Here is a 26,754-nt window from a genome sequence, read left to right as displayed (position 1 = left end):
TGTCGCTCTTATCAATTGCTAAACGTGGCAATGAATGTCCTAATGCTGAAGTGCATGAAGACGAAACCCTGTCTGCATTCAGTGCACATTTTACGGTTGTGTGTGGGCACTGTGTCTGACTACTTGATGAGAGAGATAGCTGCGATAAAAGTGGCGAGTGTTGGAGAATAAATGGTAAAGAATTTAAAATGAACTGAGACGAATTCATCTGAAGAATGAAACAACAGAGAACTTTTATTCTCACAGCATTGAGGAAGACAACGGTGCAGGTTGACCAATCAGAAGAAAGGGGCGTTTCAGGTCCACTCATATGTGCCAATCAAATATTCAAGATATAGATTAGTGAAATCAAATCATCAAAACGTACAGTGTCCCGTGACTATTTTTTTCCAATTTCCTATTTTAACTTGAGCATTAAATCAAAATTACGAAAAACAAGTCATTATTTGTTTATTTGTTTTTAATATTGGTTTTGTAAATGAACGATGAAATAAGTTGTTTTTGTTTTTCCGATTTTCAACTCCTGATTGAATATGAAATTAACGAATGGTACGCGGATTCTCCAGGCCATTAGGAGTCACTGTAAGCCAATTTAAGTTGCTTCAACATACTTCAAAAAATTACTGAGTGCACCTTTAAATATCCCTGTTTTAAACCATTGTGATTACACATACAATTTAGTAACGATCTAAGCTACTAATCAAATGATTGTTTGTTCAAACATATCACATGAGTCCATGAGCTGTCACAATTTATGCCCTTGAGCACAGGCACTTAAAGGGACAGTTCACCCAAAAATGAATATTCTCTCATCATTTACTCACCATAATGCCATCCCAGATGTGTGTGAGTTTCTGTCTTCAGCAGAACACAAATGAAGATTTTTAGAAGAATATTTCAGCTCTGTAGTTCCATACAATGCAAGTGAATGGTGACCAAAATTTGAAGCTCCAAAAAGCACATAAATGGAGCATAAAATAATCCATACGACTCCAGTGGGTTAATCCATGTCTGCAGCTGTATCCTTCTCCTTGCTAAGCATTTGATTTTACAATTCATATTTGCAATTCAAACACAAAGGTAAGGTAACCCCTTTAATACCTGGTACACCTTTGACCTCTGTTTTTGTCTTTGTATGTGGTCTTCTTACTATGTTACTAGTAAGTACAAGTTGAGCTCGGACGATAGCATTTGGGGTATAATGTTGATTTCCACAGAGAATATTTTCAACTCATCCCTCGATTATTTAAAAAAAAGCATTTACAATAGAAGTGAATGGGGCCAGTCCATAAACATTAAAATACACACTGTTTCAAAAGTACAGCCACAAGACATTATACCTCTTAAAGCTGATGTATGTAACTTTTTCTGTGCTAAAATACTTTCTTCCATCCCAGTTCAATATGCAGTGACAACTATTATTGAGCCATTCATAGGTAAATTCTCAAAAACTGATAGCGCTGTATTTCTGTGGCTCTTTGAAAATTGCTCTGTTTGTTTTGAGCGACCCGCTTAGACACGCCCCAACAACGTTACTCAACCAATGGCGTCATTTGGGGGCGGGACTATCTGACTCTATGAACAATTGCAAACCAGAGCCGTTTTCAAAAGCTGTTTTGAGAACATTGTTTACTTTTGCAATTCCCTTCGATGCGCAGAAATGACATACTTCAGCTTTGAGGCTCTTAAATGTTTCAGATTTGTGGTTTGGTGCATTTTTGGTTTAAATATGGGCATGTTTTATTTAACCTGCCAGTGATGTACTGCCAGTAGTGGTGCAGAAATTACATACTTCAGCGTTAACTTGATTTTAGTGGGTAAAATCTGTTTTAGACAATTTTACTGTGAGTTTAGTAGCATTTCGTCACCATGGCATTGAAGCTGTAAGATTGGATATAACTTTAGACTGATTAGGTTATAGCTATTTTATTATACTAAAATGACGTTAACATGTATAAAGTTTACATCTTGTGGCTGTACTTTTGAAACAATGAGTATTTTAGCATTTATGGATAGGCTCCATTCACTTCCACTGTAAGTGCCCCACTCACTGTTATTGAACCCATAACAAGGCTCTGGGTATTTACAACACAATCTTATTGTAAAATGTCACCAAATACTTTGTTGATTTAAAAAAATAATAATAAAAAATGGAATATTATGAATAAAGAGATAGAAATGTGAGTACAGTGGAGACAAAAACACAATTGGAGGCAAATAGCTGTAATTCAGTTAGTGTAGATGTGTGAATGTGTACAGAGCACAAACAAAAGAATAAAGGGAAAGGCATATTGTTCTGTTTTTCACAGTACAAAAGTGTAAATGTGTGTTGCTTTTTATGAATATTGTCATTAGATTTGCTCCTAGGCCATTGCAAACTAAGAAACCAAGTTCAGCCAAGTACAGAAGAGTCCATTTTACGAAAGTCAGGGCTGAAAACTTTTACACAGTGAATTCTAACATTCAAAAAAAGAAAATAAATAAAGCCAAGAGCAAATGATGCTCATATTGTGAAATTTTTGCAAACTGTTAACTCAAAGGCTGCTCAAGAAGCTCAAGTGAAACTTTCACTGGCAACTCTGATGTCTAACTTGCAGACAGATGATGATCACCCAGCTTATACAAAGAGAAAGTGTTTGTTTGTATTTGTATCATTAGTTGTATTTAATTTACCATAGTTATTCTTTATATTACATTAAGACATTTGCATTAAGAAAATTTGACCTTTGGTGTACATAAGTGTATTGGCTACTAGGCTTACATTGTAACCTGTGACTTTTGCCATGGCACTGTTTTTTAAAGCTGTTATATACTCATGTATATATATAAGCCTAATATACACTGATCGACCACAACATCAGCCTAATATTGTGTAGGTCCCCCTCGTGCCGCCAAAAAAGCTCTGACCCTTCGAGGCATGGACTCCACAAGACATCTTAAAGGAATAGTTCACCCAAAAATAAACATTTGCTGATAGTTTACTCACCATCATGCCATCCAAGATGTATCTGAGTTTCTTTCTTCATCAAAACAGAATTTAAGATTTTTAGGATTTCATTTCAGGCCTCCTCCTCTAAACAATGCAAGTGAATGTACACCATTTTTTTGACAGTCCAAAATGCATATTTAGGTTGATCCAGTTAACAAATAAAGTTCTTCTGAACCCAAACGATTGATTATTTTGAGAAACAAAACAATACTTATTTACTTTTTAATTACAAATGTTCACTTCTGTACATCTCTGTGACGCACTCATGAGAGGGATGATGTCCTGTAGTATCTGGCCGTTAGCAGCAGATCCTTTAAGTCATGTAAGTTGTAAGATGGGCCCTCCATGGATCGGAATTGTTGGTCCAGCACATCCTATAGATGCTCAGTCGGACTGAGATTTGGGGAATTTGGAGGCCAAATCAACACCTTGAACTCTTTGTCATGTTCCTCAAACCAAAGAGGAGGCCACTGCCATGCAATTTGTGCTACAGTAGTTCTTCTGTGGGATCGGACCAGATGGGTTAGCCTTCACTCTCCACGCGCATCAGTGAGCTTTGGGCACCCACGACCCTGTTGCCAGTTTACCGGTTTTCCTTCCTTGGACCACTTTTGGTAGGTATTAACCACTGCATACTGGGAACACCCCACAAGACCTGCTGTTTTGGAGATGCTCTGACCCAGTCATCTAGCCATCACAATTTGGCCCTTGTCAAAGTCGCTCAGATCATTACACTTGCCCATTTTTCCTGCTTCCAACACATGAAATTCAAGAACTGACTGTTCACTTGCTGCCTAATATATCCCACCCCTTGACAGGTGCCATTGTAACGAGGTAATGTTATTCACTTCACCTGTCAGTGGTTTTAATGTTGTAGCTGATCGGTGTATATTGGTTGGGATTTGAAACCAGGTCCCTTTTTACTCTAAAAATGAACAACCACCAATAGATCTCACACACATAAATTGTTATATATATAAAAAGTGTTTAATAAGTGTAATGCCAAGTTTTTTTTTTCTTATCTTGCCAAGGGGACTGTGCCTGATGGGTACTCCCTAAAAAAGTAAAAGGTGCAAAATTCAGATAATTTTTTGTTTGTTTGTTTACTTAATTAGCCTACTAATAGCCTACTGTATGTGTACTGTATTCATTACATTGTACCTCGGTCTTTTCTAGCACCTCCTGCTGTACTGAGTTTCTTGTAAACGTGTCGTGCAGAATGCAGCAATACAAACGGTAAATCAAAATTTAGTTTCTTTTTCTCTTCCCGTCTCCACTGAGTAAAACTCCACCTCCACGCTCTCTCATTTATACACGGAAACACAAACGCTTCTCACGCGCTCTCACAGACACAAGAACAGTTCAGAAAGGTCCATCGAAAGAATAATGAGCACCGATCTCTGCTGTCTGTCTGCTGTCACATTTTATATCGTCTGTGTCGGAACAGGTGAGACTTTAATTTTACATGTACAACAGGCTTTACTCAGAAAAACAAAAGATTCACACACCAAACATCGCGAACAAATCTGCTAATTGAACAATAAAGATGTTTAAATATTGTGCTGGTTCTTATTATTGTTTAACCCTACTTTATATTATTATGAAACGTTAGACGTAATCATGTCAGCCAGCAGCTACTGGGGAAAACCTGTCTATCTGTCTGACAGTAAATGTGAGCACCACTTCCTGTTAGTTACTGATTCAGAGAGAAACATTGACTGGAAGAAGTGTTTCGTTTTCCCTATATTTAAACCAGTTTAAGCAAATATAAACTCATTTTACACTATATTCAAACTCTTAGCTTGCTTTCTGTGTAAAATAGGCATCCCTTCTGAAAAACAACACGTAAATTCTAATCGTTTCCGCTACAAATACCATTACGAGTGTATTGTGTTTTGGGCCACAGTCTATTAGGATTTAATGGTTTGTATTGGAATCCATTACAGATATGTATTGGTCCCTAGTGGTATCATAACATGCCACCAACAGCAGGCAACACATAACCAGTAGAGACCCACAGGGATCATTAAAGTTTCCATTAAAACCATTACAATTTCTGTGAGATCCGATGGTTTTTCCTTAATTCACTGTATTATCAAAATTCTAATTAAGTGTTATAAAGCAGTAAAAATACCATTCATTCATCAAAGTTCAATTAAATATCACTGACTTATACAGGTGAAGTCAGAAGTTTACATACACTTAGGTTGAAGTCATTAAAACTCATTTTTTAACCACTTCAAAGATATAATATTAGCAAACTATAGTTTTTGCAAGTCATTTAGGACATCTACTTTGTACATGACATGAGTAATTTTTCCAGCAATTGTTTACAGACAGATTGTTTCACTTTTAATTGACTATATTACAATTCCCGTGGGTCAGAAGTTTACATACACTTTACGTTTTTTAAGTTAACTGTGCCTTTAAGCAGCTTGGAAAATTACAGAAAATGATGTCAAGCCTTTAGACAATTAGCCAATTAGCTTCTGATTGGAGATGTATTGAATTGGAGGTGTACCTGTGGATGTATTTTAAGGCCTACCTTCAAACTCAGTGCCTCTTTGTTTGACATCATGGGAAAATCAAAAGATATCAGTCAAGACCTCAGAAAAAAATGGTGGATCTCCACAAGTCTGGTTCATCCTTGGGAGCAATTTCCAAACACCTGAAGGCACCACGTTCATCTGTACAAACAATAGTACGCAAGTATAAACACCATGGGACCACGCAGCCATCATACTGCTCAGGAAGGAGACGCATTCTGTCTCCTAGAGATGAACGTAGTTTGGTGCGAAAAGTGCAAATCAATCCCAGAACAACAGCAAAGGACCTTGTGAAGATGCTGGAGGAAACAGGTAGACAAGTATCTATATCCACAGTAAAACGAGTCCTATATCGACAAAACCTAAAGGCTGCTCAGCAAGGAAGAAGCCACTGCTCCAAAACTGTTTGAAAGTGCACATGGGGACAAAGATCTTACTTTTTGGAGAAATGTCCTCTGGTCTGATGAAACAAAAATTGAACGTTTTGGCCATAATGATCATCGTTATGTTTGGAGGAAAAAGGGTGAGGTTTGCAAGCTGAAGAACACCATCCCAGCCGTGAAGCATGGGGGTGGCAGCATCATGTTTTGGGGGTGATTTGCTGCAGGAGGGACTGGTGCCCTTCACAAAATAGATGACATCATGAGGAAGGAAAATTATGTGGATATATTGAAGCAACATCTCAATACATCAGCCAGGAAGTTAAAGTTCGGTCGCAAATGAGTCTTCCAAATGGACAATGACCCCAAGCATACCTCCAAAGTTGTAGCAAAATGGCTTACGGACATCAAAGTCAAGATATTGGAGTGGCCATCACAAAGCCCTGACCTCACTGTGATAGAAAATTTGTGGGCAGAACTGAAAAAGTGTGTGCGAGCAAGGAGGCCTACAAACCTGACTCCGTTACACAAGTTCTGTCTGGAGGAATGGACCAAAATTCCAGAAACTTATTGTGAGAAGCTTGTGGAAAGCTACCCAAAATGTTTGACCCAAGTTAAACAATTTAAAGGCAATGCTATCAAATACTAATAAAGTGCATGTAAACTTCTGACCCACTGGGAATGTGATGAATGTGATGAAAGCTGAAATAAATCACTCTCTCTACTATTATTCTGACATTTCATATTCTTTTTTTTTCTCCCCAATTTGGCATGCCCAATTCCCGATGCGCTCTTAAGTCCTCGTGGTCACGTAGTGATTCGCCTCAGTCCAGGTGGCGGAGGATGAATCCCAGTTGCCTCTGCATCTGAGACCATCAACCCACACATCTTATCACGTGGCCTGCTGAGCGCATTGCCACAGAGACATAGCGCGTGTGGAGGCTTTACGCCATTCACCACGGCAACCACGCTCAACTCACCACGTGCCCCACCGAGAACGAACCACATTATAGCAACCACGAGGAGTTTACCCCATGGGACTCTACCCTCCCTAGCAACCGGGCCAATTTGGTTGCTTAGGAGACCTGGCTGGAGTCACTCAGCACACCCTGGGATTCAAACTAGCGAGCTAGCGAACTCCAGGGGTGGTAGCTAGCGTATTTTACCACTGAGCTACCCAGGCCCCAACATTTCACATTCTTAAAATAAAGTAGTGATCATAACTGACCTAAGACAGGGAATCTTTTCTGCAATTAAATGTCAGGAATTGCTGTTTTTCTACACATTAGGCCCACGTTTTTTTCTTTTTTAAAAAGATTGCTTTTATTTTCAATTTAAGAGTTTGTAGAAATCATAAAAATAACATTGAAAAGATAGGAGTTTGCCTCGAAGTCAGCTGCCTGCTCAAAAAATGCTGCCTTTTTAATTTTAGATTAAGATTGCGAGTAGATGCTAGGCTTTATATACAAAGTTGCATGTCGTCAGTATTTGCAGGGACACTCTTTTCAATATTTTTCACAAAAATTTGACCAACTCACTCGTTGATCTTTTCCCCAGCCTCTTAAATGTTTGTATCTCCCAGGATACTGTTAAGGGTTAAATGTAAAGCAAGCATCTCTATAAGATATACTGTATACAGAGTGTTTGTGTAACACCGTATATAGACTGTTAAATTTTAGGGTCAGTTATGTTTCATGACTGGAATGTATTTCTAAATGTTAGAAACATATTCTTGTGCACCACCAGTCAAAAGTTTGGACACACTTGACTGAATTTACATTTCTCATGATCTTTAAACCTTTTCAACTAAAGGCTTATGCTTAAATGATTGAAATGAGTAATGTAAATTGTGTCTATTTATTTATTTCTTTGCAAAAAGAAATTGCAATTTATAAAATTGCAATTTTGCTTTCACGATTATGACCAGGGCTCGAGTTGAGGGGGGATGCGAGGGGATGCCATCCCTCAGTGTGGCATAACTTGGATCTCACAAGCCCCTGTGCAAAGCACCTGTCGGTCCCTTTTTCAACTGTCAGTTTCGTGCTTCAAAAATGGCCAAAAGAACAGTTCAAGGAAATCCGTTGACTTCCTTTAACAAGAATAGAAAAAAGATTGCATTGACTAGTGTTTTAGAACATTTCCTGTGACTTCAGTACATTACAATATACCATAAACCATGGTTACAGCATGAACGTAAATGTGTTTAACTTAAAACATTTAACTTGAAACTACTTACTTATGCACTGTTTAAGCATCCTGCATAGAGACAGCCCAAGCCTCCATTACTAGATCGGTTATTGGAGTAGAAAAGATGTGTGTGTGTGTGTGTGTGAATGTGAATGAGCGAGAGCGATTGAAAGAACCTTTTTCATGATTTTGCGTGTATTTGTTTCCACAAAATGAATTATAAAAATACAATAACAAAAGGTAACAGGTGCATATTATGGCCAACATTACAAATCACGCAATTACTGCATACAGTACATAAATTTCAGTTATCATCGAGTAGTTACAACAGCTTCTTTCAGTGATCTTATGTGGATTCCATTCATAGAATGAGGCAGAAAAAAGATTCTTTATAAATTATGTGTGGAGCAAATGACAGCTGCAGTGACTGTCTTTACTATAAAGCATTCAATAAATATATAAAAATACAGGAGATTGCTTGGAAAAGATAGACAAACCATACATTGCCGTTAACATTATTTATTTACTACAAATTCCATCAGTCAGAACTAAATTTTCTGCTTTGTATGGAGCTTATAAGGATAATATCATAATGTGGCATGGTATGTGGAAGTCCCTGTCATGTGGCCTGTGAGGTATGCATGATATATTAACTTCTAATGTCTATATTTTTATTATGACAAATCATAACAGTTTTGACATAATTTATGTTTCTAAATTTAAACAGTGACAAAATATCGAAGCTGGACGATTACACCAGTGTATACAAATTATATGGTATTATTACACGGCTCTCTGGAATACTCAATCCTGATTGGTCTATAGTGCCATCTAGTAGTCTGATATTGCTCAGTAACAACCGCACATCCACATATCAGACCGCTCAGGAGGGAGTCATGAGGAGTCAGATAGTCATTTTCACAAAATAAACTCTGACATAAACCGGAGATGTAATTCAGCTGTTCAGAGATTTCTTTCTTGTCACAATATTACATAATTTCAATGCAAATCAATATTTTATATCCATGTATTTATTTATTTGGTTAGTAGCCATGTAATAAGCGGGATAATGTACAGTCATTATTTGTCATACAAATGGTCATACTACTTAAATGTGCTCTCATTCATTTTTAATTAATAATATTTTACTCCTTAAGAAATTAATTGTAATTTTTATTCTACATGGAGAGGGTTTCCTCATACTACTCAATCTCTTAATCACTTAAACTGAATACTACTCACTTAATCTCAGTAACTGCCCTTTATTGGACACTTTCACTCTGGGATTAAATGAATCATGGCTGATTGTGAACAGTGAATTTTCTATTGCTTAACTATTATTAATTATTATTATTATTATATTATTAATTAACTATTGCTTTTGAATGATGCTGCATCCAGGCCACTAGGTGTCACTGTAAGTCCAAGATGTCACAAACAAAAAGTTACTGAGTGCACCTTTAAGGTGTATGTGTGCTTCATACACCATAAGAAGTCATTTATTCATATTTAATTCTCATTATTATTATTAAATGTTATTATAATACAATTGTAATATATTTCTGTAATTTCTTAATGTAGTAAAATGTATTATTATTCAGCAATACATAACAGTTATTTAATATACAAGTTGACTGGGTTCCAAAATATGATGATGAATATGATGATGAAAAGTGGGCCTCATCAAAAAGTGCACAGTATGATGAATCCTTTGAAGGAAAATAATTGATCAAGTGTCCAGCATACATGTGAACTCCCTTAATACTGTTTAAAAAGCATCTAAGGATGAGTGTGCAGAGCTTAAAAGATTCTGAAATGTGGGAATAGTTATAATAAAGAATAAAGTTTGTCAAATTTTGACTGGTCCTGTATATTGTTGTTATGTTTTGGTACTAGGTAAATCTTTGTGATAGCCAACACATTTGTGTGTGTGTGTGTTTCAGTGTTGTCAGATAAGCTCCCACCCCCTGACAATGTGAGAGTAATATCACTGGACATGGGATTAGTGTTGGAATGGGATCCACCACAAAGCATCACTCATAAACACTTAAGCTACACTGCAGAACTCAAGTAAGTTACTGGTCAACAGTCAGGTCAAGTGTCAGAAGTGCACAAAAGAAGGATTTAGTTAGTTCAGTATTTCTTCAGTACCAAATCACTTTTCAGGTCTCAAAAACTGTGTTACACAAGTGATGAATTACCAGTGTTGGGTGTAATCATCTGATTACAAAGTAATTAGTTCCTGGGATCAAATTACTTTTTAGTGAAAAGTAGTGTAACATTTTGCATTTTAAATTCTTGTAATCAGATTAGTGACTTTCAATTAATTGAATTACTTCTAAGTACATTACTGGGTTACATACGTATACTGTATTTCTAAAATAATATGTCAAATGCATTTAAACATGAGTTATGTTCATATGTACATCTGATTGCATTTCTGTGACCACTGAAAAGTCACATAAAAGTAATTAAAAAGGAGAAACGTGTGGTGCTGAGTGTATGACTTGTGTGCAACAGTGAACAAAAGGGAAATGTAAACTTTATGTTGAATTTGTGGAGCGGAAAGTGTTTCAGGCCACGTCCACACTAATCCGTTAAGTTTAAAAACTCTGTTGTCAGTTTGTCAACGTGATTGTTTTCCTAATATGCAGCAATGGAGAGCGTTTTCGAAACGCTCCATTTTCAGTGGAGGAAAACAATGTTTTAGTGTGGATAAAAGGTGTAAATGTAGCAAAATCAATGCTTTTTCAAACATATTGGTGTGGATATTTCCTCAGAAAGTTACTTAAAAGTAATTAGTAACTTGATTACCTTTTAAATGAATTAAACAGTAAAATAATCTGCCTAATTTAGAGAATTAGTCATTTGTAGTGGATTACTTTTTTTGAGTAATTTACCCAACACTGTGAATTACTAACAGAGATGTATTAATGACACCCTCATTCATTTTTGCAATAAATTTAGATCGTCTATGCAAGTTATGGTAGTGTGCCATATTCTTTCTTTGGTCTAAGCAATAATGGCTGATGTTTTAAGAGGTTTATTTATTTATTGTATGACTCATCCTTCAGATAAACATTTTTTGTACAGTTTTCATTTTAAATGGAAGCCTTTAGGACAAGTGTACCCAAGGGTTTAAAAGCAGAAATTTGAAGTTTGTATTTTTGTTAAATGAATTATTGAGTGAAAACATTATTTGATTTGTAAAAGTTTCTGCACCGTGTGTTCAATATGGTAGTAGTGCATTTCTTGGTAGAGGAACATCTGATTATGCTGTTGACCAATTCTATCACACCAACATCTTTATTATTCAACAGTCTCGTGACAACTTGTATTAATGTCATGCGTCTGTGAACAAATCGGGTTACTCTTTCCATATTTACAGTAATTATGCAATACAAATGATTGATGGATGTCAGTAGCCTGTAAAACGCTTGTTTTTTTATGTGGTATACAAAAGTTATGCTTGGTTAGGTTTAGGTTTTGAGTTAGAGATAAAACTTTGAAAAAAAAAACGTAATAACAGTTCAATGGTTAGTTTATTTTTCTCTTTGGGAGTAAAAGTCATATGTTTTTGTATGATTTCGCCATCTCATTTTATTATTATGACTTCTCAGACCGGGTTGATAATGCATCAGTGCTTAAGTTGTTTTAAACTCCAAATACTGTATTGTAGTTTTAAAAGCCCTATTAATTAAAACATTTCAGGAATTTTAAATAAACATTATTTTTTATTGATCTGATATGTTGCAGTCAAATTAAAGCAGAGACAAATTTTGCATTGAAATCAGTTGTGCCTTTTGTGAAGAAACTAGATGCCAGCTATATAATTTAATATAGTTGTGCATTTAGCTGCTTAAAAAATACAAGTCAGATTGACTTAAAAGTATCTGAGACATGCATGTACAACTACACAATGTGTAATTTAATGTTTTGTTGTGTGTTCTCTCTCTCTCTCTGTACATGTAGAGGGTGGAATCGCTATGAGGCTGTATGTGCAAACAGCTCAACACTAAGCTGCGATTTCACTGACAACGTCACAGTTTTTGGGACTTACCAGCTTCGTGTTCGGACAGAACTACATGGACAGATGTCTGACTGGGTGGAGACTAATGAGTTATCATTGGATAAAATAAGTGAGTCACTTAGTATTTTGGACACCACTCAGGAGCTCAGTACCCAGTTTCTCTATTTATCGTGTATTTGTGCTTATTTTAAGCTTGTTGGCAGTACGGGCCACTCTAGAACCAAAGTAGAAATAAAAACTGAATAACCGAATTGAAATGCACTGGAACAAAAACAGAGCAAGATAAAGTATGAAAATCCAAGTATTTACATGTTTAAATGTACATAATAATTACATGGAAATCTAAACAAATGGTGAAATAATCATAAATCATTTCAATATTTAATGTGTGAAAATTATTTCTAGCAATTTAAAAAACAATTACTGTCTCACATTTGAGGCGCCATTTCCACCACACAAAACAATTTTGCCCCAAATAAAGTTTTGCCAAAAGTTAGTGTACTTGTTAACCTAGTTGACAAAAAGTGTCAGTAAAGAGCATGCTTGAGATGAAATATGAGACAAGAAATGTTTGAAGAAAACAAAGAAATATCAAGGTAAATATCACTTGTGAGCAGAATGTTTTTATTGGGTGTCATTTCCATTAAATTTGTAATTTTCCAAATTACTCAAAAGTATGAAGAAAATATTTAGGATACATAAAATGAAATAAGCTGTAGGGAGACAAAGGAGTCAGCCATTATATTTCAAAAACTTTAAAAATGTCATTTCCATCAGCATCATTTCCAGCACAGAATTCAGAATTTGAGATTTGCTGGAAATCACATTATGGTGGGAATTTAACTTTAAAATAAAAAAAGGCAAATCTTCTGTGATGCACGTACAATGCATACACTGTTGGACATCGTTAGTAGACAAATTAAATAAACTAGTGAGAGTGTAAAAAATTTTTAATCGAGACTTTACTTTCTAGAAGTTCTCAGTGCTAAAAGTTCCCAAAGTTGAAGAAACACTCAATAATGAATGTGCTTGTCTCCCCCCACCCCCCAAATATAATTAGAACTGTATTGAATCTGTCTTACCGTAAACAGACTGTCTTGATGTGTTCCTTTCATACTATGTTTGTATAAAAAAGCATTGTTACATGTGTGCAGCTGAGGTCAGTTCTCCTCATGTGCAGCTGAAGAGCAGAAAAGGCCAAACAGAAGTTGATATCACTGATCCTCTTATGAGAAGAAAAAACCTCAGGGATGTGTTCGGGAACATTGCATACCTCATCCGATTTTGGAAAAAAGGAGATGTGAAAAAGGTAATGTTGCTAACCTAATAAACAAATTAAAAACATATTATGTTATATATTATAACCTACTGTACACCTACTTTATATATTATATATTATGTCTTTTTGCATTTGTTTCTATTAGACCTCCAAATTCTAAGACAAATCTCTATTCAATAGCAAACTAAATCATACATTCTAGAAAAGTATATTATTTTTTGGACTGATACATCTTTGTTCTCTGAAAGGCTCAGAAGGAAAGGCCTAGAAAGCATCAAATAAAGGGATAGTTCACCCAAAAATTACAATTCTGTCTCTATTTATTCGCAGTCATGCTATTCCAAACTCATGTAACTTTTTATCTTCTGTTAAACTCAAAAGGAGAAGTTTAGCGCACATTCCAAGCTGCTCCTTTTCATAAGGTGAAAGCATACAGTGGTCAGGGGGTGTCAAGCTCCAAAAAAGATTAGAAAAAGCTTAATTCATCTTGTGCACTATATCCCAAGCCTTCTGAAGTCATATGATAGTTTTATGTGAGGAACAGACCGTTATTTGCTGAAAATATTATTTGTGCTTCCACATTCATTGAGAATCAGTGGCACTGGGCATCACTGATTTCAGACCTGGTGCATCATGTGTCATATTTGAATGTATGTGAATGCGAATGAGATATGAGAGCTACAGTACGCCGAAGGAGATGTCAAGTAGTAACGTTTTATGCATGGTTGCTTAAGAAAACACTTGCAGCAACTTTAATATGAATGACCTTAATACAGTATGTCTTTGTAATAATATGTTAACAGGAGGAATTAAGCAGAGAACAGAACAGAGTTATATTATCTGGACTGGAGCCTCTGGTAAACTACTGCGTCCAGGTAGAGATTTTGTATTTGAAAAATAAAACCAGCCAGCCCAGCAACGAGACCTGTGTGACCAACACACCCAGCAGTAAGTATTCTCATTATGTTTTCATATATACTGTAAATCAATTTATATTCTTCCATGACAATGTGTAATTCCATGCCAAATCAGCCTCATTTCTCTGGAATTTAACCATATCATCAGGCCATAGGGGCCAAAATGGAAATACAAAAAGAAACCTTTGTACTGAGCTGAAATCTAAAAGGATATTAAGATGTCTTTAATACTTCTGGAGTCATAGGCACTCCAAATAAAAAAGAAATTAAAAAAAAAAAAGGACCCCCACATTATATATGGCATGTAATGTAACAAGTAATAGACTGGGATTTAAGTAATAGACCTCCATATCTGTGTGTTAAATAATATAATGATGCTGCCACCTTTCTAAAGTGATCTTTTTTTTCTGTAGTTTTACTCCAAAATCATGAAATTTTTTATTTTGATCGCCCTCAACAAAATAATGGATTACTCAGCAAATATTGATATATCATATTTTGGCTTTCATCATCATTTATGTTTATAAATATAATTTGGAGCCAGGGACCTCTATTGAAAATGTATTTATGTTTGTGTTTGGGTCAGTGACGTGAGGCTCATTTGTTTGTCCATATCTTTTAAGTTATCTAGTAATACATTTAAACAAATACAATAATTAAAAACCACTATTATATGATGAACATGTTTCAATTTCTGAATTAGAAGTTATTTTCATATTTCTTGCTGGGTTTAAAGTCAAAATGTCCAGGTGGTGTAACTGTCATGTTAGTAGTTAAAAAAAAAGTCTCTTTAAAAAAGCTGACGTTCCTGGAAAAAAGAGATATTTTGGCATAAGTAGTTTGGCAAAATATTATTATTATTATTATTTTTAAATATGTAGTGAAGCAATTTTTGCTTTAAAATATAAATAGTTTAACTTTTGTCCACCAAATCAAAGTCAGTGTTGTGAAACCAACATGCAGGAACCTATTTTGATGTCATTTGACAAAAACATAAAACAAAGAAGACCCTTATTTGAAGTTATTATGTTTAAAAAAAATATCATTTAGATTTTTTCTGGAAGGCACATTTTACAAATAGAGTAACTGTAAAAACTTCAATAATGAATAAATTGAGTCACTAAATCATTTTTTCTTTGTAATTAACATTTTTTATTGATTCATATAGACATCACAAAGAAAAACCCAACAGATATACAATGAATCAACATTTCACATTTAAACCCCACTAATATCCCTCCCCATTCACCAACCCCACCCCAACCCCCAACGAACACCCCTGTGGTCCCACATAATAACACACACACACAACCAAAAAAAACAAACAAGAAAATATAATAAACATACTTAATTAAACTAAACTACACTCTCCAAATCCCCTCCCCGAGAGTCCCCCCAAAAAACTAAATAATTGCCCCATTTTTTAACAAAACCCCAACCTTCTACTTACCACTTCCTCGAAAGCAGCCACCCTCCCCATTTCCACACACCACTCCTAAAAAGGGGACGCTCCTTCTGACTTCCATCCCCTTAAAATGATTTGCCTGCTGATCATGAGAATGGTCAGAACCCAATTTTTAATGTGATTATCCCCCCATTTATGACCGACCCATCACCCAAAATACAGTCTAGGACAAAGTAAAATTTGAGTGCTCAAATCATCACACATAAAACTCTGAACTTTCAACCAAAATTCTTGAATCTTAACACACCCTCAAAAGACATGAGTTGTGTCTCCAACTTCTGATTGGCAATGCCAGCAGTTAGGTTTAAAACCAAGCCTATGCAATCTAGAGGGGGTCCAATAGAATCTATGTAAAATCTTGAATTGCATAAGGCACACCCTTGCATCTCTAGATGCAGACTTGATGTTTTTTTTAGAATCCTAGCCCACACTTCCTCCTTCAATACCAAGTTTAAATCTTTCTCCCATAATCTCTTGGTAGAAGTTAAAGCTCCATCCCCCAGACTCTGATTTAACAGGGAGTAATACACTGATGACCTTTTCCAAAAGCAGTAATCACCTCTCCCAGAGTATCTGCCACTTTTGGGGGGGTGTGAGCTACTCCCAAAAATATTACAGAGCAGGTGGCGCAGCTATAAATACCTATAGAACTGAGATCTGGGAATCTCAAAGTGTTGAACCAAATTTTCAAAAGATCTCAACACTCCACTCTCATACAGGTCACCAAGTGTAGTGACCACCCTCACGATCCACTCTGACCAGCAGAAAGGGGACCTTTCAATACATAATTTAGGGTTCAGCCATATGCTCGAGGCAACATTTAAATAAATGTCCAAATTAAACACTCTGGACACTTTTGTCCATACCACGTGCAAATGTGAGAACAGGGCGTAACTTAACTTCTCTGATTAGTTTGATAGGCTTTATAATGGCAAAATAGGGGCAAGAACTTCCTGTTCAATACAAAACCAGGGAGGTGCTCTCTCAGGTGGAAGCGACCAATGAGCCAAATGTCTGAGACCGAATGCATAATAATAAAACAAAATCTTGGTTAGGCTTAGCCCACCTTTATCAATCGGCCTATGTAACTTATTAAAATGTAATCTGGAATGTTTACCATTCCAAATGAAGCACTTCGCTATACTATCAAATTGCTTGAAATAAGAGAGGGGGACCTCTACAGGGAGAGACTGTAACAAGTAGTTAAATTTTGTAATACAATTCATTTTAATAAATGTAATGAAGCCCACCTGCCCACATTGCTCGAAAACGTTTTAATTAAGGGGTCAAAATTAACTTGACTAAATCAGACAAATTTGCTGGGAATAAAATGCCCAAATACTTAATGCCCTGTTTGGGCCACTGGAAGGCACCTGGCAGGAAAGCTGTTACTGGGCAGTACGCTGTCAGAGACACAGCTTCGGATTTAGACCAATTGACTCTGTATCCTGAGAACTTAGAAAAGGAATTAATAATTCTGTGGAGGCAAGGCATAGATCTAGTAGGGTTGGAAACAAATTACAAAATGTCATCTGCGAAAAGCAAAAGCTAATGCACCATACCTCCCGCCACCACCCCTGGAAAATCATCTTCCCCTCCTATCGTGGCTGCTAATGGTTCCAGGGCAAGACAGAACAATAATGGGGAAAGAGGGCAACCCTGCCGGGTGCCCCTATTCTGAGTAAAATAATCTGAAATGAATCCATTTGTTTGTACCGCCGCTACCGGTTGTCTATAAAGTAACTTAATTCAACTAATAAAAGTTTTCCCGAACCCAAAATCTTAAAAAGATAATCCCATTCTACCATATCAAATGCCTCTTCGGCGTCAAGTGAGATGGCAGCGACCGGAGTCTGATCATTCGCCACTGACCACATGATATTGATGAAACACCTAATATTATCAGAAGAGCTGCAGCCCCGAATAAACCCCACCTGATCTATATGTATAAGAGATTGTAGAAGTTTCAACAATAAGGAAGCGGGAAGCGGGGTGGCAGGTCTGTGTGACTGGGACTCTCCCTCACTGGCCTTTTCAAGCCCATCTCCGTCATCACTGTAACGAGACACAGGTGTTACGTATCATTAATCACCAGGTGATGGCCCTTACTGCTTCCTCTCTCCCCAGTGACAGACACATGACCACGCCCCGCTCCACATACCCCCACCGCCCGACTCAGGCCCGGGCAACGTCTGGCCTTCTAGCCTCCCCCCCCCCATTCCTGGAGAGGAAATCAGCCACAACCATCTGCGGCCCCGGCCTGTGGACCACCTTGAATTTGAAGGGCTGAAGTGCCAGGTACCAATGAGTGATCCACGCATTGGTATCCTTCATTCGGTGGAGCCACTGATGCGGGGCGTGATCCGAGTGGAGGATGAAAGCCTGCCCCAGCAGGTAATAGTGGAGGGTTAAGACCGCCCACTTGATGGCAAGACACTCTTTTTCGATCGTGCTGTACTTAGTCTCTCTCAAAGAGAACTTACGACTAATGTACAGCATGGAGAGGTAATGTACTCCACCCCCTCCATCTCCTGCGAGAGCACGGCCCCCAACCCCCTGTCTGATGCATCCGTCTGTAAAATGAAGGGGAGAGAGAAGTTAGGAGCATGTAGGAGCGGTCTGCCACAGAGTGCAGATTTCACTCACGTGAAAGCCTGTTGGCACGCCTCCGTCCACTGGACTTACACATCCTGTGAAGTGCCAGTGTTGCTCTAGGGGACATACACACTTTTGCTTCACTATGGTCAAGGACTGAGTCCATCAAAAGATTAAAGTCTCCTCCCAATATTATATCATGAGGGGTACCTGCAGCTTGCAACATCCCTTCGAAGATCTGTAAAAAAATTTAGGTGCGTAAATATTAGCCAAAATATTAGCCAAAATTTTTTTAAATAATAAATAAATATATATATATATATATATATATATATATATATATATAAGACCACATTCCCCATTAGTGCAACAATCAAACCCTGAACCTCCCCCAAACCAAACAAACAGAAAAAAGAAAAACGTGCGCATTAACCCCGCGCATGACAGCGCCAACTGGCGTCCATCCCTCTAAACTCAAAAAGTCCAAGTACGCATACGAGAGCCCCGCGACAACTTTGCCGTCGGATTGCTCAAATCCGGTGCTTCAATACAAATTTTGTGAGACAGAATTACATAACAGAAAATAATCTATAAAACAAACTCCAGCTAATAGGCAAAATAAACACAAAACATGTAGATTCATTCCCAAAACTGTATCAAAGGTGTGTTCCTCCACAAAACAAACTCCAGCCACAAGCAGAACCAGCACAAAAAAAATAAAAAATCTGTTCAGTTCCCTCGGACAGTCAAATGAATGTTCAGTGAGCCGGCTGTTTCATGAGTGCAGCAGATGACTTAATCCTTCCAATGTCCTGCAAAAAAATACTCCACGAAATAAACTCCATCCATTAAGAGGCACGAACACAAGGAACATGCAGATCCATCCATAACTGTCCTGAAGGAGTGTTATTCCACAAAACAAACTCCAGCCGCTAGGCGGAACCAGCACAAAAAGAAACAAAATGGCACCCAGCTTCCTCAGACAGTCAAGAGTATATTTAGTGAGTCAAGTTCACTCGGGGGCCTCATGAGAAACACCAAATGGCTTACTCACTCCATTGTTTTTATGAAAGACAATGCTTGCTGTGGGTACGTAAATATTTTGTGGCCATTCTTCGTATCTATTCTCAGTTTGGCCGGAAACATCAGTGCAAAAGCGATCTTCCGTTGATGTAAGAGATTCTTGCATTCCTTGAATCGATCACGTTTCTCTCTTGTCGAATTCGCAAAGTCTGGGAACAAGAAAATTTTGTGGTTCTTCAAAGAAAGCTTTCCTTTGCTCCTCGCCTGGCGCAACAGGAGATCTTTATCGGATGATCTCAGAAATTTTGCCCTCAGCCGATCTGCGAGCCAGGTCTCTATGAGCTCGTGCGATTTCCAGCTTATGGCCTGTTATGTAGAGCAGACTTGGGAAGAGCTTATCTAGGAATTTCACCATATCTCAACCTTCCTCATGCTCAGGAATTCCAACAATTCGGATGTTGTTTCGCTGGCAACGATTCTCCAAATCCTCCAATTTTCCAAACACATTGCAAATCCATCTTGGTCGCTAGCGGATTAGCAGCTAATTCCCTCTCCGAAGACTCCAGATAATCGATCTTTCTCTCGACATCTGACAATCTTGTAACCAACTCAGAGAATTTAATCTCCATGGAAGTAATCGATTGACGTATTACAGCAAGATCTTTCAAATCTGCAATGACTTTCATCAGCATTGCCGACACATTCATCAATTCACGCCGGATTTCTTTCAGTTCACAGTCCGAATTGAGTCCGGGGCTTCCGGCCTGTTGCTCCGGTGAATTAGCCCGAGCACGTAAGTGTCTTTTAAAAATCTCCAGAGCCCAAGGATTTTGAATTTTTTGACATATTGTCTTCCTAGAACAATTAAGAATCAGGGTGTATCGAATCTCACCGGTTTATGACATAAATAGTAATAAAATTAGCAAAGTGCGCATAGCTCGCCGCTCACACGTCCGCTCCTCGCATGACGTCACGTCCCATTTAAATAATGTTTTCTTGTAAAAAATTATATAATTTGTCAAAAATTTATGAAACCAACATGAACACAAAAATGATATTTCTATGAATCTAGATTTTTAATAGATTTCTCCATTTTATCATCTTGGACATCCATATTTGTCATTGACCCATTTATGATTGTGGTGTACATACAGTGTATACTGAATGTTTCATGGTGATGGTTCAACCATTGTTCTCTAATACTTATGTTTATGTCCTGTCAGATGAGGTGGAGCCCTGGCTGATAACAGTCGTGCTGCTGGTCAGTTTTGTGGTGGTGTTGTGCGTTGTCGTCCTAGTCTTTCTGGCTGTGTGGTTCAGCTATAAAGGATGCAGAATCATGTACCCTGATGCCAAACTGCCAGAGCATCTCAAACAGGTACTGACAGGATAAAAGACAACATCATCATTATGCTGAACAGAAAAAGAAAAATTGTTTATAAAGAAAAACTAAATTAGATGACAGGGTAAAACTTTGACATGAATTACACAGTTGCACAGCCAGAAAATGGTACACAGTAAAAATGGATGGGCAAATATATATGCATATATACACTCTGAGCACTTTATTAGGTACACCTGTACACCTACATATTCAGCCATTCGTGTGGCAGCACTGCAATGCATAAAATCATGCAGATACGGGCCAGAAGCTTCAGTTAATGTTCACATCAACCATCAGAATGGGGAAAAAATGTGATCTCAGTGATTTAGATCATGGCATGAATGTTAGTGCCAGATGGGTTGATTTGACTATTTCTGTACACAACAGTCTCTAGAGTTTACTCAAAATGGTGCCAAAAACAAACAAATATCCAAAGAGCGGCAGTTCTGTGGACGAAAATGCCTTGTTGATGTGAGAGGTCAACGGAGAATGGCCAGACTGGTTCGAGCTGACAGAAAGGATGCGGTAACTCAGATAACCGCTCTGTACATTGTAGTGAGCAGAATAGCATCTCAGAATGCACAGCATATCGAACCTTGAGGCAGATGGGCTACAACAGCAGAAGATCACGTTGGGTTCCACTTCTGTCAGCTAAGAAGAGAAAGCTGAGTCTACAGTGGGCCTACCATTTGTGTACCTCAGCAGAAATCCAGATTCATTAGACCAGGCTATGGTGAAAGAGGTTGTGGTGAGCCTGTGTGTGTGTGTGTGTGTATATATATATATATATATATATATATATATATATATATATATATATTTGAAGTCAGAGAATCTCTTATATTCTGGGTGGGCCTGGGTCCACTGCGGCCCACCTGTGGCTTCGCCATTGGAATTACACCAGGATGCAAACCACCAAAAAACTATTAGTGTTCACATATCCATAAGAGATGAAAGAAATCGATACAGAATATTATTGTTAGTCTTAATGCAGTCATAAAAAACATACCATAATGTTTTGTAAAACTTGGTGCATCACAAAACATAGAAAATGGAAAAACAGTTACCAAAGTATAATTTTAATATTGCATCATTAAATACTATCATTGTTTCATATAAACACTTCTTTGTAAAAAATACTTTTTGTACTAATAATTTACTCAAATATAATGCACTACAAATTACTAATTAATGTTTCCTTTGTTAAGAGCTTACAAAGGGGTTCATTAATGACAAATAAGTCATTTATAAATGCATTATAAATCATTTATATGTAGTTATAACAACATGCATAAAAAGGGAGCCTTTCATCCAATACTTGCAAAATAGTGAAAATTTTAACTAACATGGTATAAATACACTTATTAATACTTATTTTAATCATAAACATAAAATGCCATAATTAATGATTTTTGTCTCAATGCAGCATAAATAGATAATAATGTCTATATTTTTCAGAATAATCTTGTTTATTTTCACACACATTGTCGTTAAGGGGCATGCGCCCTTAAAGGGATAGTTCACCCAAAAATGAAAATTCTCTCATCATTTATTTACCCTCATGCCATCCCAGATGTGTTTGACTTTCTTTCTTCTGCAGAACACAAATTATGATTTTTGAAGAATATTTCAGCTCTGTTGGTCCTTATAATGCAAGTGAATGGTGACCAGAACTCAGAAGGTCCAAAAAGGACATAAAGGCAGCATAAAAGTAATCCATAAAACTCCAGTGGTTAAATCCATATCTTCAGAAGTGATATGATAGGTGAGGGTGAGAAACAGATCAATATTTATGTCCTTGTTTACTACCAATCTCCACCTTTGACCAGCCCCGACCAGTAGGTGGCTGAATGTGAAAGTGGAGATTTACAGTATAAAGGACTGTAAAACTCACCCACACCTATCATATAGCTTCAGAAGACATGGATTTAACCACTGAAGTCTTATGGACTACTTTTATGCTGCTTTTATGTGATATCTGAGCTTTAAAGTTCTGGTCACCATTCATTTGCATCGAATGGACCTACAGAGCTGAAATATTCTTCTAAACATCTTCATTTGTGTTCAGCAGAAGAAAAAGTCAAACACATCTGGGATGAGGGTGAGTAAATAATGAGAGAATTTTCATTTTTGGGTGAACTATCCCTTTAAGCTGTAACAGAAATGCAAACAGACATACATATGATCATAATTCATGTTTTAAATATGTTAGTAATATTATTTCAGAAATATTGTAACTGAAGTACTTTAAAGTAATACATTTACAAGATTACAAGAATTTAAAATGTAATGCATCCTTTATATACTAAAAAGGCCGTTAGATTACAGTAACTAATTACTTTGGAATCAGATTAAACTCAAAACTGGTACAAATGAAGTTCTATTTTATATGATATGAACAAGAAAAGCTTTTTAATTTTCATTTTAATTATTATTATTTTATTAGATTTTTTATAAGACCATAACTGTCAGCAGAGCTGCATGTATGTGGTGGTTTGGCTACTTCATTATTACATTATCTTGTAGAGAGACCAAAGTGTAATTGTAATATTGTATCATAAGATCCAAGAGATTCCCTTTCCTAAAGAAAAAATGCAAACTTCAACATGCTGAGAATTGTTGATTTAGAGGGAATTTTTCATTTTTTAGATTTTAGGTTACTATACATTAAGATTTTAAGAATGTAGCTGTAACTGTATTAGTGCAGTAATATTGTGGACAAATTCATTTTAGTATTTGGACACTTTGTTTTGGTTTCAAAGGAATTTAAACTATAGGAGATTCATATGCTTTTTAATCATATGAATGCAGTGGGTTATTCGCTTTTATTTGCTTCTAATTTTTCTTAATTATACACCGGATCATTCTTTCTTGATGTGTCTGCTCTGCAGTATTTGTCCGAGCGGCCACAGTCCTCTATATTCCTGGCCATGCAGAACAGCACCCAGCTGAAGGAGCACTTTCATGAGGTCAGCATATATCATGAAGAGCCCACCAGCTCACAGGACACTCAGCAGACAGATCGACCAATCAGGATTCAAGCAAACATGGACGAGACACAGAGTGGTGTGGAGAGACCTGAAAGCACCGTCACTTCATCAGATGATGAAGAGGAGCAGTTACTCGATGTAAAGAGACTGTAGTACATCATGCCATATTAATTTTTTATTTAATCTGTTAAGAACTGTTATTGAGGTTAACAGATCAACAAACCTGTGGCTTCCTAAATAAAAGATGATAAGAGTACTAATAAAGTTCATTTTTTACTAAAAGAACACCAGGACTACCAGGGCTGCTTGTGGATGGTGTTTCAACAAATTCAGTAGTAACAGTATTGGTGTGACTTCTATTGGTTGATAGGATGGGGTAAATTACATATTGATTTTTCAATTAACCGCGATCATCTTCTGAACAATTCCAATCCCAAAATCGTTATTTTACTCGATGCTAGGTATTTCTTAAAAGAAATTAAGCCTATTTTTAGAAACATTAAGATGTTTTACATTGTTAAATGATTTTCTTGACAATTAAGTATATTTCCCCCAAATCTCATTGTCAGTACTGTCATGTGAAAATGATAATGACAAATGATTTAAATTGTAAAGTGTACAGCTTTAGGGCATGGTAAAAATATTGATCTTCTGATTAACCACAACCTTTGTTTGAACGATTCCAATATTGATTCTTAAAATCTCAAGATCATTATTTTACTCTATGCACAACCCTCTACAGTGCAAGTAAATCACTTCCAAATGTGACCACATTTTGTGCGATGTAACTAAAAATGTTTACATTGTCTGATAAGCCACTGGCTGGTAAATTTTCAGATTTCACTCACCAGTGATTTAGTATATTGGAGGAAAAGTTTAACACCGAGATCCTTTCACTGCGTGTTGAGAATTTGGTTTGAATCGTTCCAACGATGAGATCCATGCAATCCATTTGTCTGAATAATATCTCTTTTAAAGCTGATGTAATTCCTGCACCACTAGCGCCACCAAAAGGAATTCCAAAAATAAATGTTGTTTTCAAAACAGCTTTCTGAACACCCCCCCACCCCCAAACAAAGAGATAGTCCCGCCCTGAAATCACACCATTGGTTGAGTAATATTGATGAGGCGGGTCTAACCGGTTCTCTCAAAACAAACAGAGCAATTTTCACGGCGCCACAGAGACAAAACATATACAGTTTTCAAGAAAATTAACCTCTGAATGGCTTACTTATAGTTGTCTCTGCATAAAAATAATACATACGACTCCAGTGGTTACATCCATGTGTTCATACATGATATGATAGGTGTGGGTGAGAAACAGATCCATTTTAAGTCATTTTTATCATAAATTCTCCACTCTGCCCAGTAGGGGGTGATATGCATTAAGACTGTGAATCACCAAAAACAGAAGAAGAAGAATGAGAAAGTGAAACTGAAGTGGAGATTGACTGATCAGGGAGGAGAATTTAGAGTAAAAAAGGACTTAAATATTCATCTGTTTCTCACCCACACCTATCATATCGCTTCAAAAGACATTAACCACTGGAGTCGTATGGATACTTTTATGCCCTTATGTGGATTTTGGAGCTTCAAAATGTTGGCACCCATTCACTTGCATTGTATGGACCTACAGAGCTGAAATATTCTTCTAAATATCTTAATTTGTGTTATGAAGATTAAAGAAAGTCATACACATCTGGAATGGCATGAGGGTGAATAAATGATGAGAGAATTTTCATTTTTGGGAGAACTGTTCCTTTAAAGTGTTTAGATAGCTGAAAGTGCAACAACAAGTGGACTCATGAACCACAGTAATGAAGTGAGACAGCTGTATATGTGCAGTTCTAAAAACTGTAGCACACATCTTATCTCTGGTAGATGAACTACATTTTTGCAAACTAACAGTAAGTTTGATAGGTAGAGTTTTGCTGGCTAGTTAAGTCAGAGTATTTCTTTACAGGCTCTAAAAGTGATTATAGATCTGTCACAGTCTTGGTGAGTTCGCCAGCTTTTTCTGTTTGTTTTGGTTGTCATCCCCTTGTGTTTCACAGGTGCTGCCCGGCAGGCGTGATCAGCGTTTCCATGGGAAACTCATCAGCAGACCGATGGCACCTGTTCCATATTATTTGCCTCCTTATTTAAACCCTCTCATCGCTCTTGTTCAGTGATAGATTGTTGTGTGTGTGTCGAGTTACTCACCTCACGCTCTCTGCCTCAGTTGGTTTGTTTCTCTCTGTGTTGGTTTATCCGGCTCTCAATATATCCAGTGTCATTGCCTGCCATTTGACTGACTGCTCTCCACCTGGGTGTCCCTCACACTACACACATCTCCACAACCACAACGCACACACCTCCATGTACACACTCTTCATCATCACGCTGCAGTCAGTGCTGGGTCCATCCCAGCGCTTTCTTCACCACATACATTATACATTGTTACTAATAAACTTTGTGAACTGTACCTCCATGCCTGGATCTCTTGTGTTCTGTGACAAGATCACTCCCATTATAATGAATGAAACTGCGCAAATCATATACACTTACATATAGGCTTTTAGCAGACACTTTTATCCAAAACGACTTACAAATGAGGAACATAAGCAATTTGTCACACTTAAGTCTGCAGCGTTGAACTGTCAAGTTCTCCGAGTAGCTGGAGTTGTATAGAAGCTAGCACAGAAGAAAGAGACACACAAGGAACGTTTTTTTTTTTAATAATTAAAATAAACCCTAACCTTGTCTTCAAGTCATGTGCTTAAAGTGTTAACAGCTTAACTGATTATAATAGGAGCAATCCAATATTCCCAAACTTTCTACTGAGGAAATAATTATGAGCATTTAAACTACAATACACTTTCATTGCCTCTCTCAAGTAGATGCGCTCATCAACACAGATGGATAAATTTCTCAGGTATATGTTTGATGTTCTTTGAGAAAATTTGTTGGCTCAGAGTCTTATTTATAGG

The 26,754-nt window shown here is 37.1% G+C and overlaps 1 protein-coding gene across 1 annotated transcript; it reads left to right on the top strand.

Moving 5' to 3' along the window:
• Positions 1–4,156: 4,156 nt before the first annotated feature.
• On the top strand, positions 4,157–26,249 carry crfb4 (cytokine receptor family member b4). The gene is made up of 7 exons (XM_051709831.1): positions 4,157–4,436; positions 10,046–10,172; positions 12,075–12,241; positions 13,287–13,441; positions 14,215–14,359; positions 20,635–20,789; positions 23,687–26,249. Exons 1-7 carry the CDS (start codon positions 4,376–4,378, stop codon positions 23,936–23,938), a joined length of 1,062 nt encoding a protein of 353 aa, XP_051565791.1. The 5' UTR covers positions 4,157–4,375; the 3' UTR covers positions 23,939–26,249.
• The last annotated feature ends 505 nt before the right edge of the window (positions 26,250–26,754 follow it).

The sequence above is a fragment of the Myxocyprinus asiaticus genome, chromosome 11 (genome assembly GCF_019703515.2).
Source record: "Myxocyprinus asiaticus isolate MX2 ecotype Aquarium Trade chromosome 11, UBuf_Myxa_2, whole genome shotgun sequence".
Taxonomy (NCBI): Eukaryota; Metazoa; Chordata; class Actinopteri; order Cypriniformes; family Catostomidae; genus Myxocyprinus; species Myxocyprinus asiaticus.
This window is presented reverse-complemented; position numbering and strand designations above follow the sequence as displayed.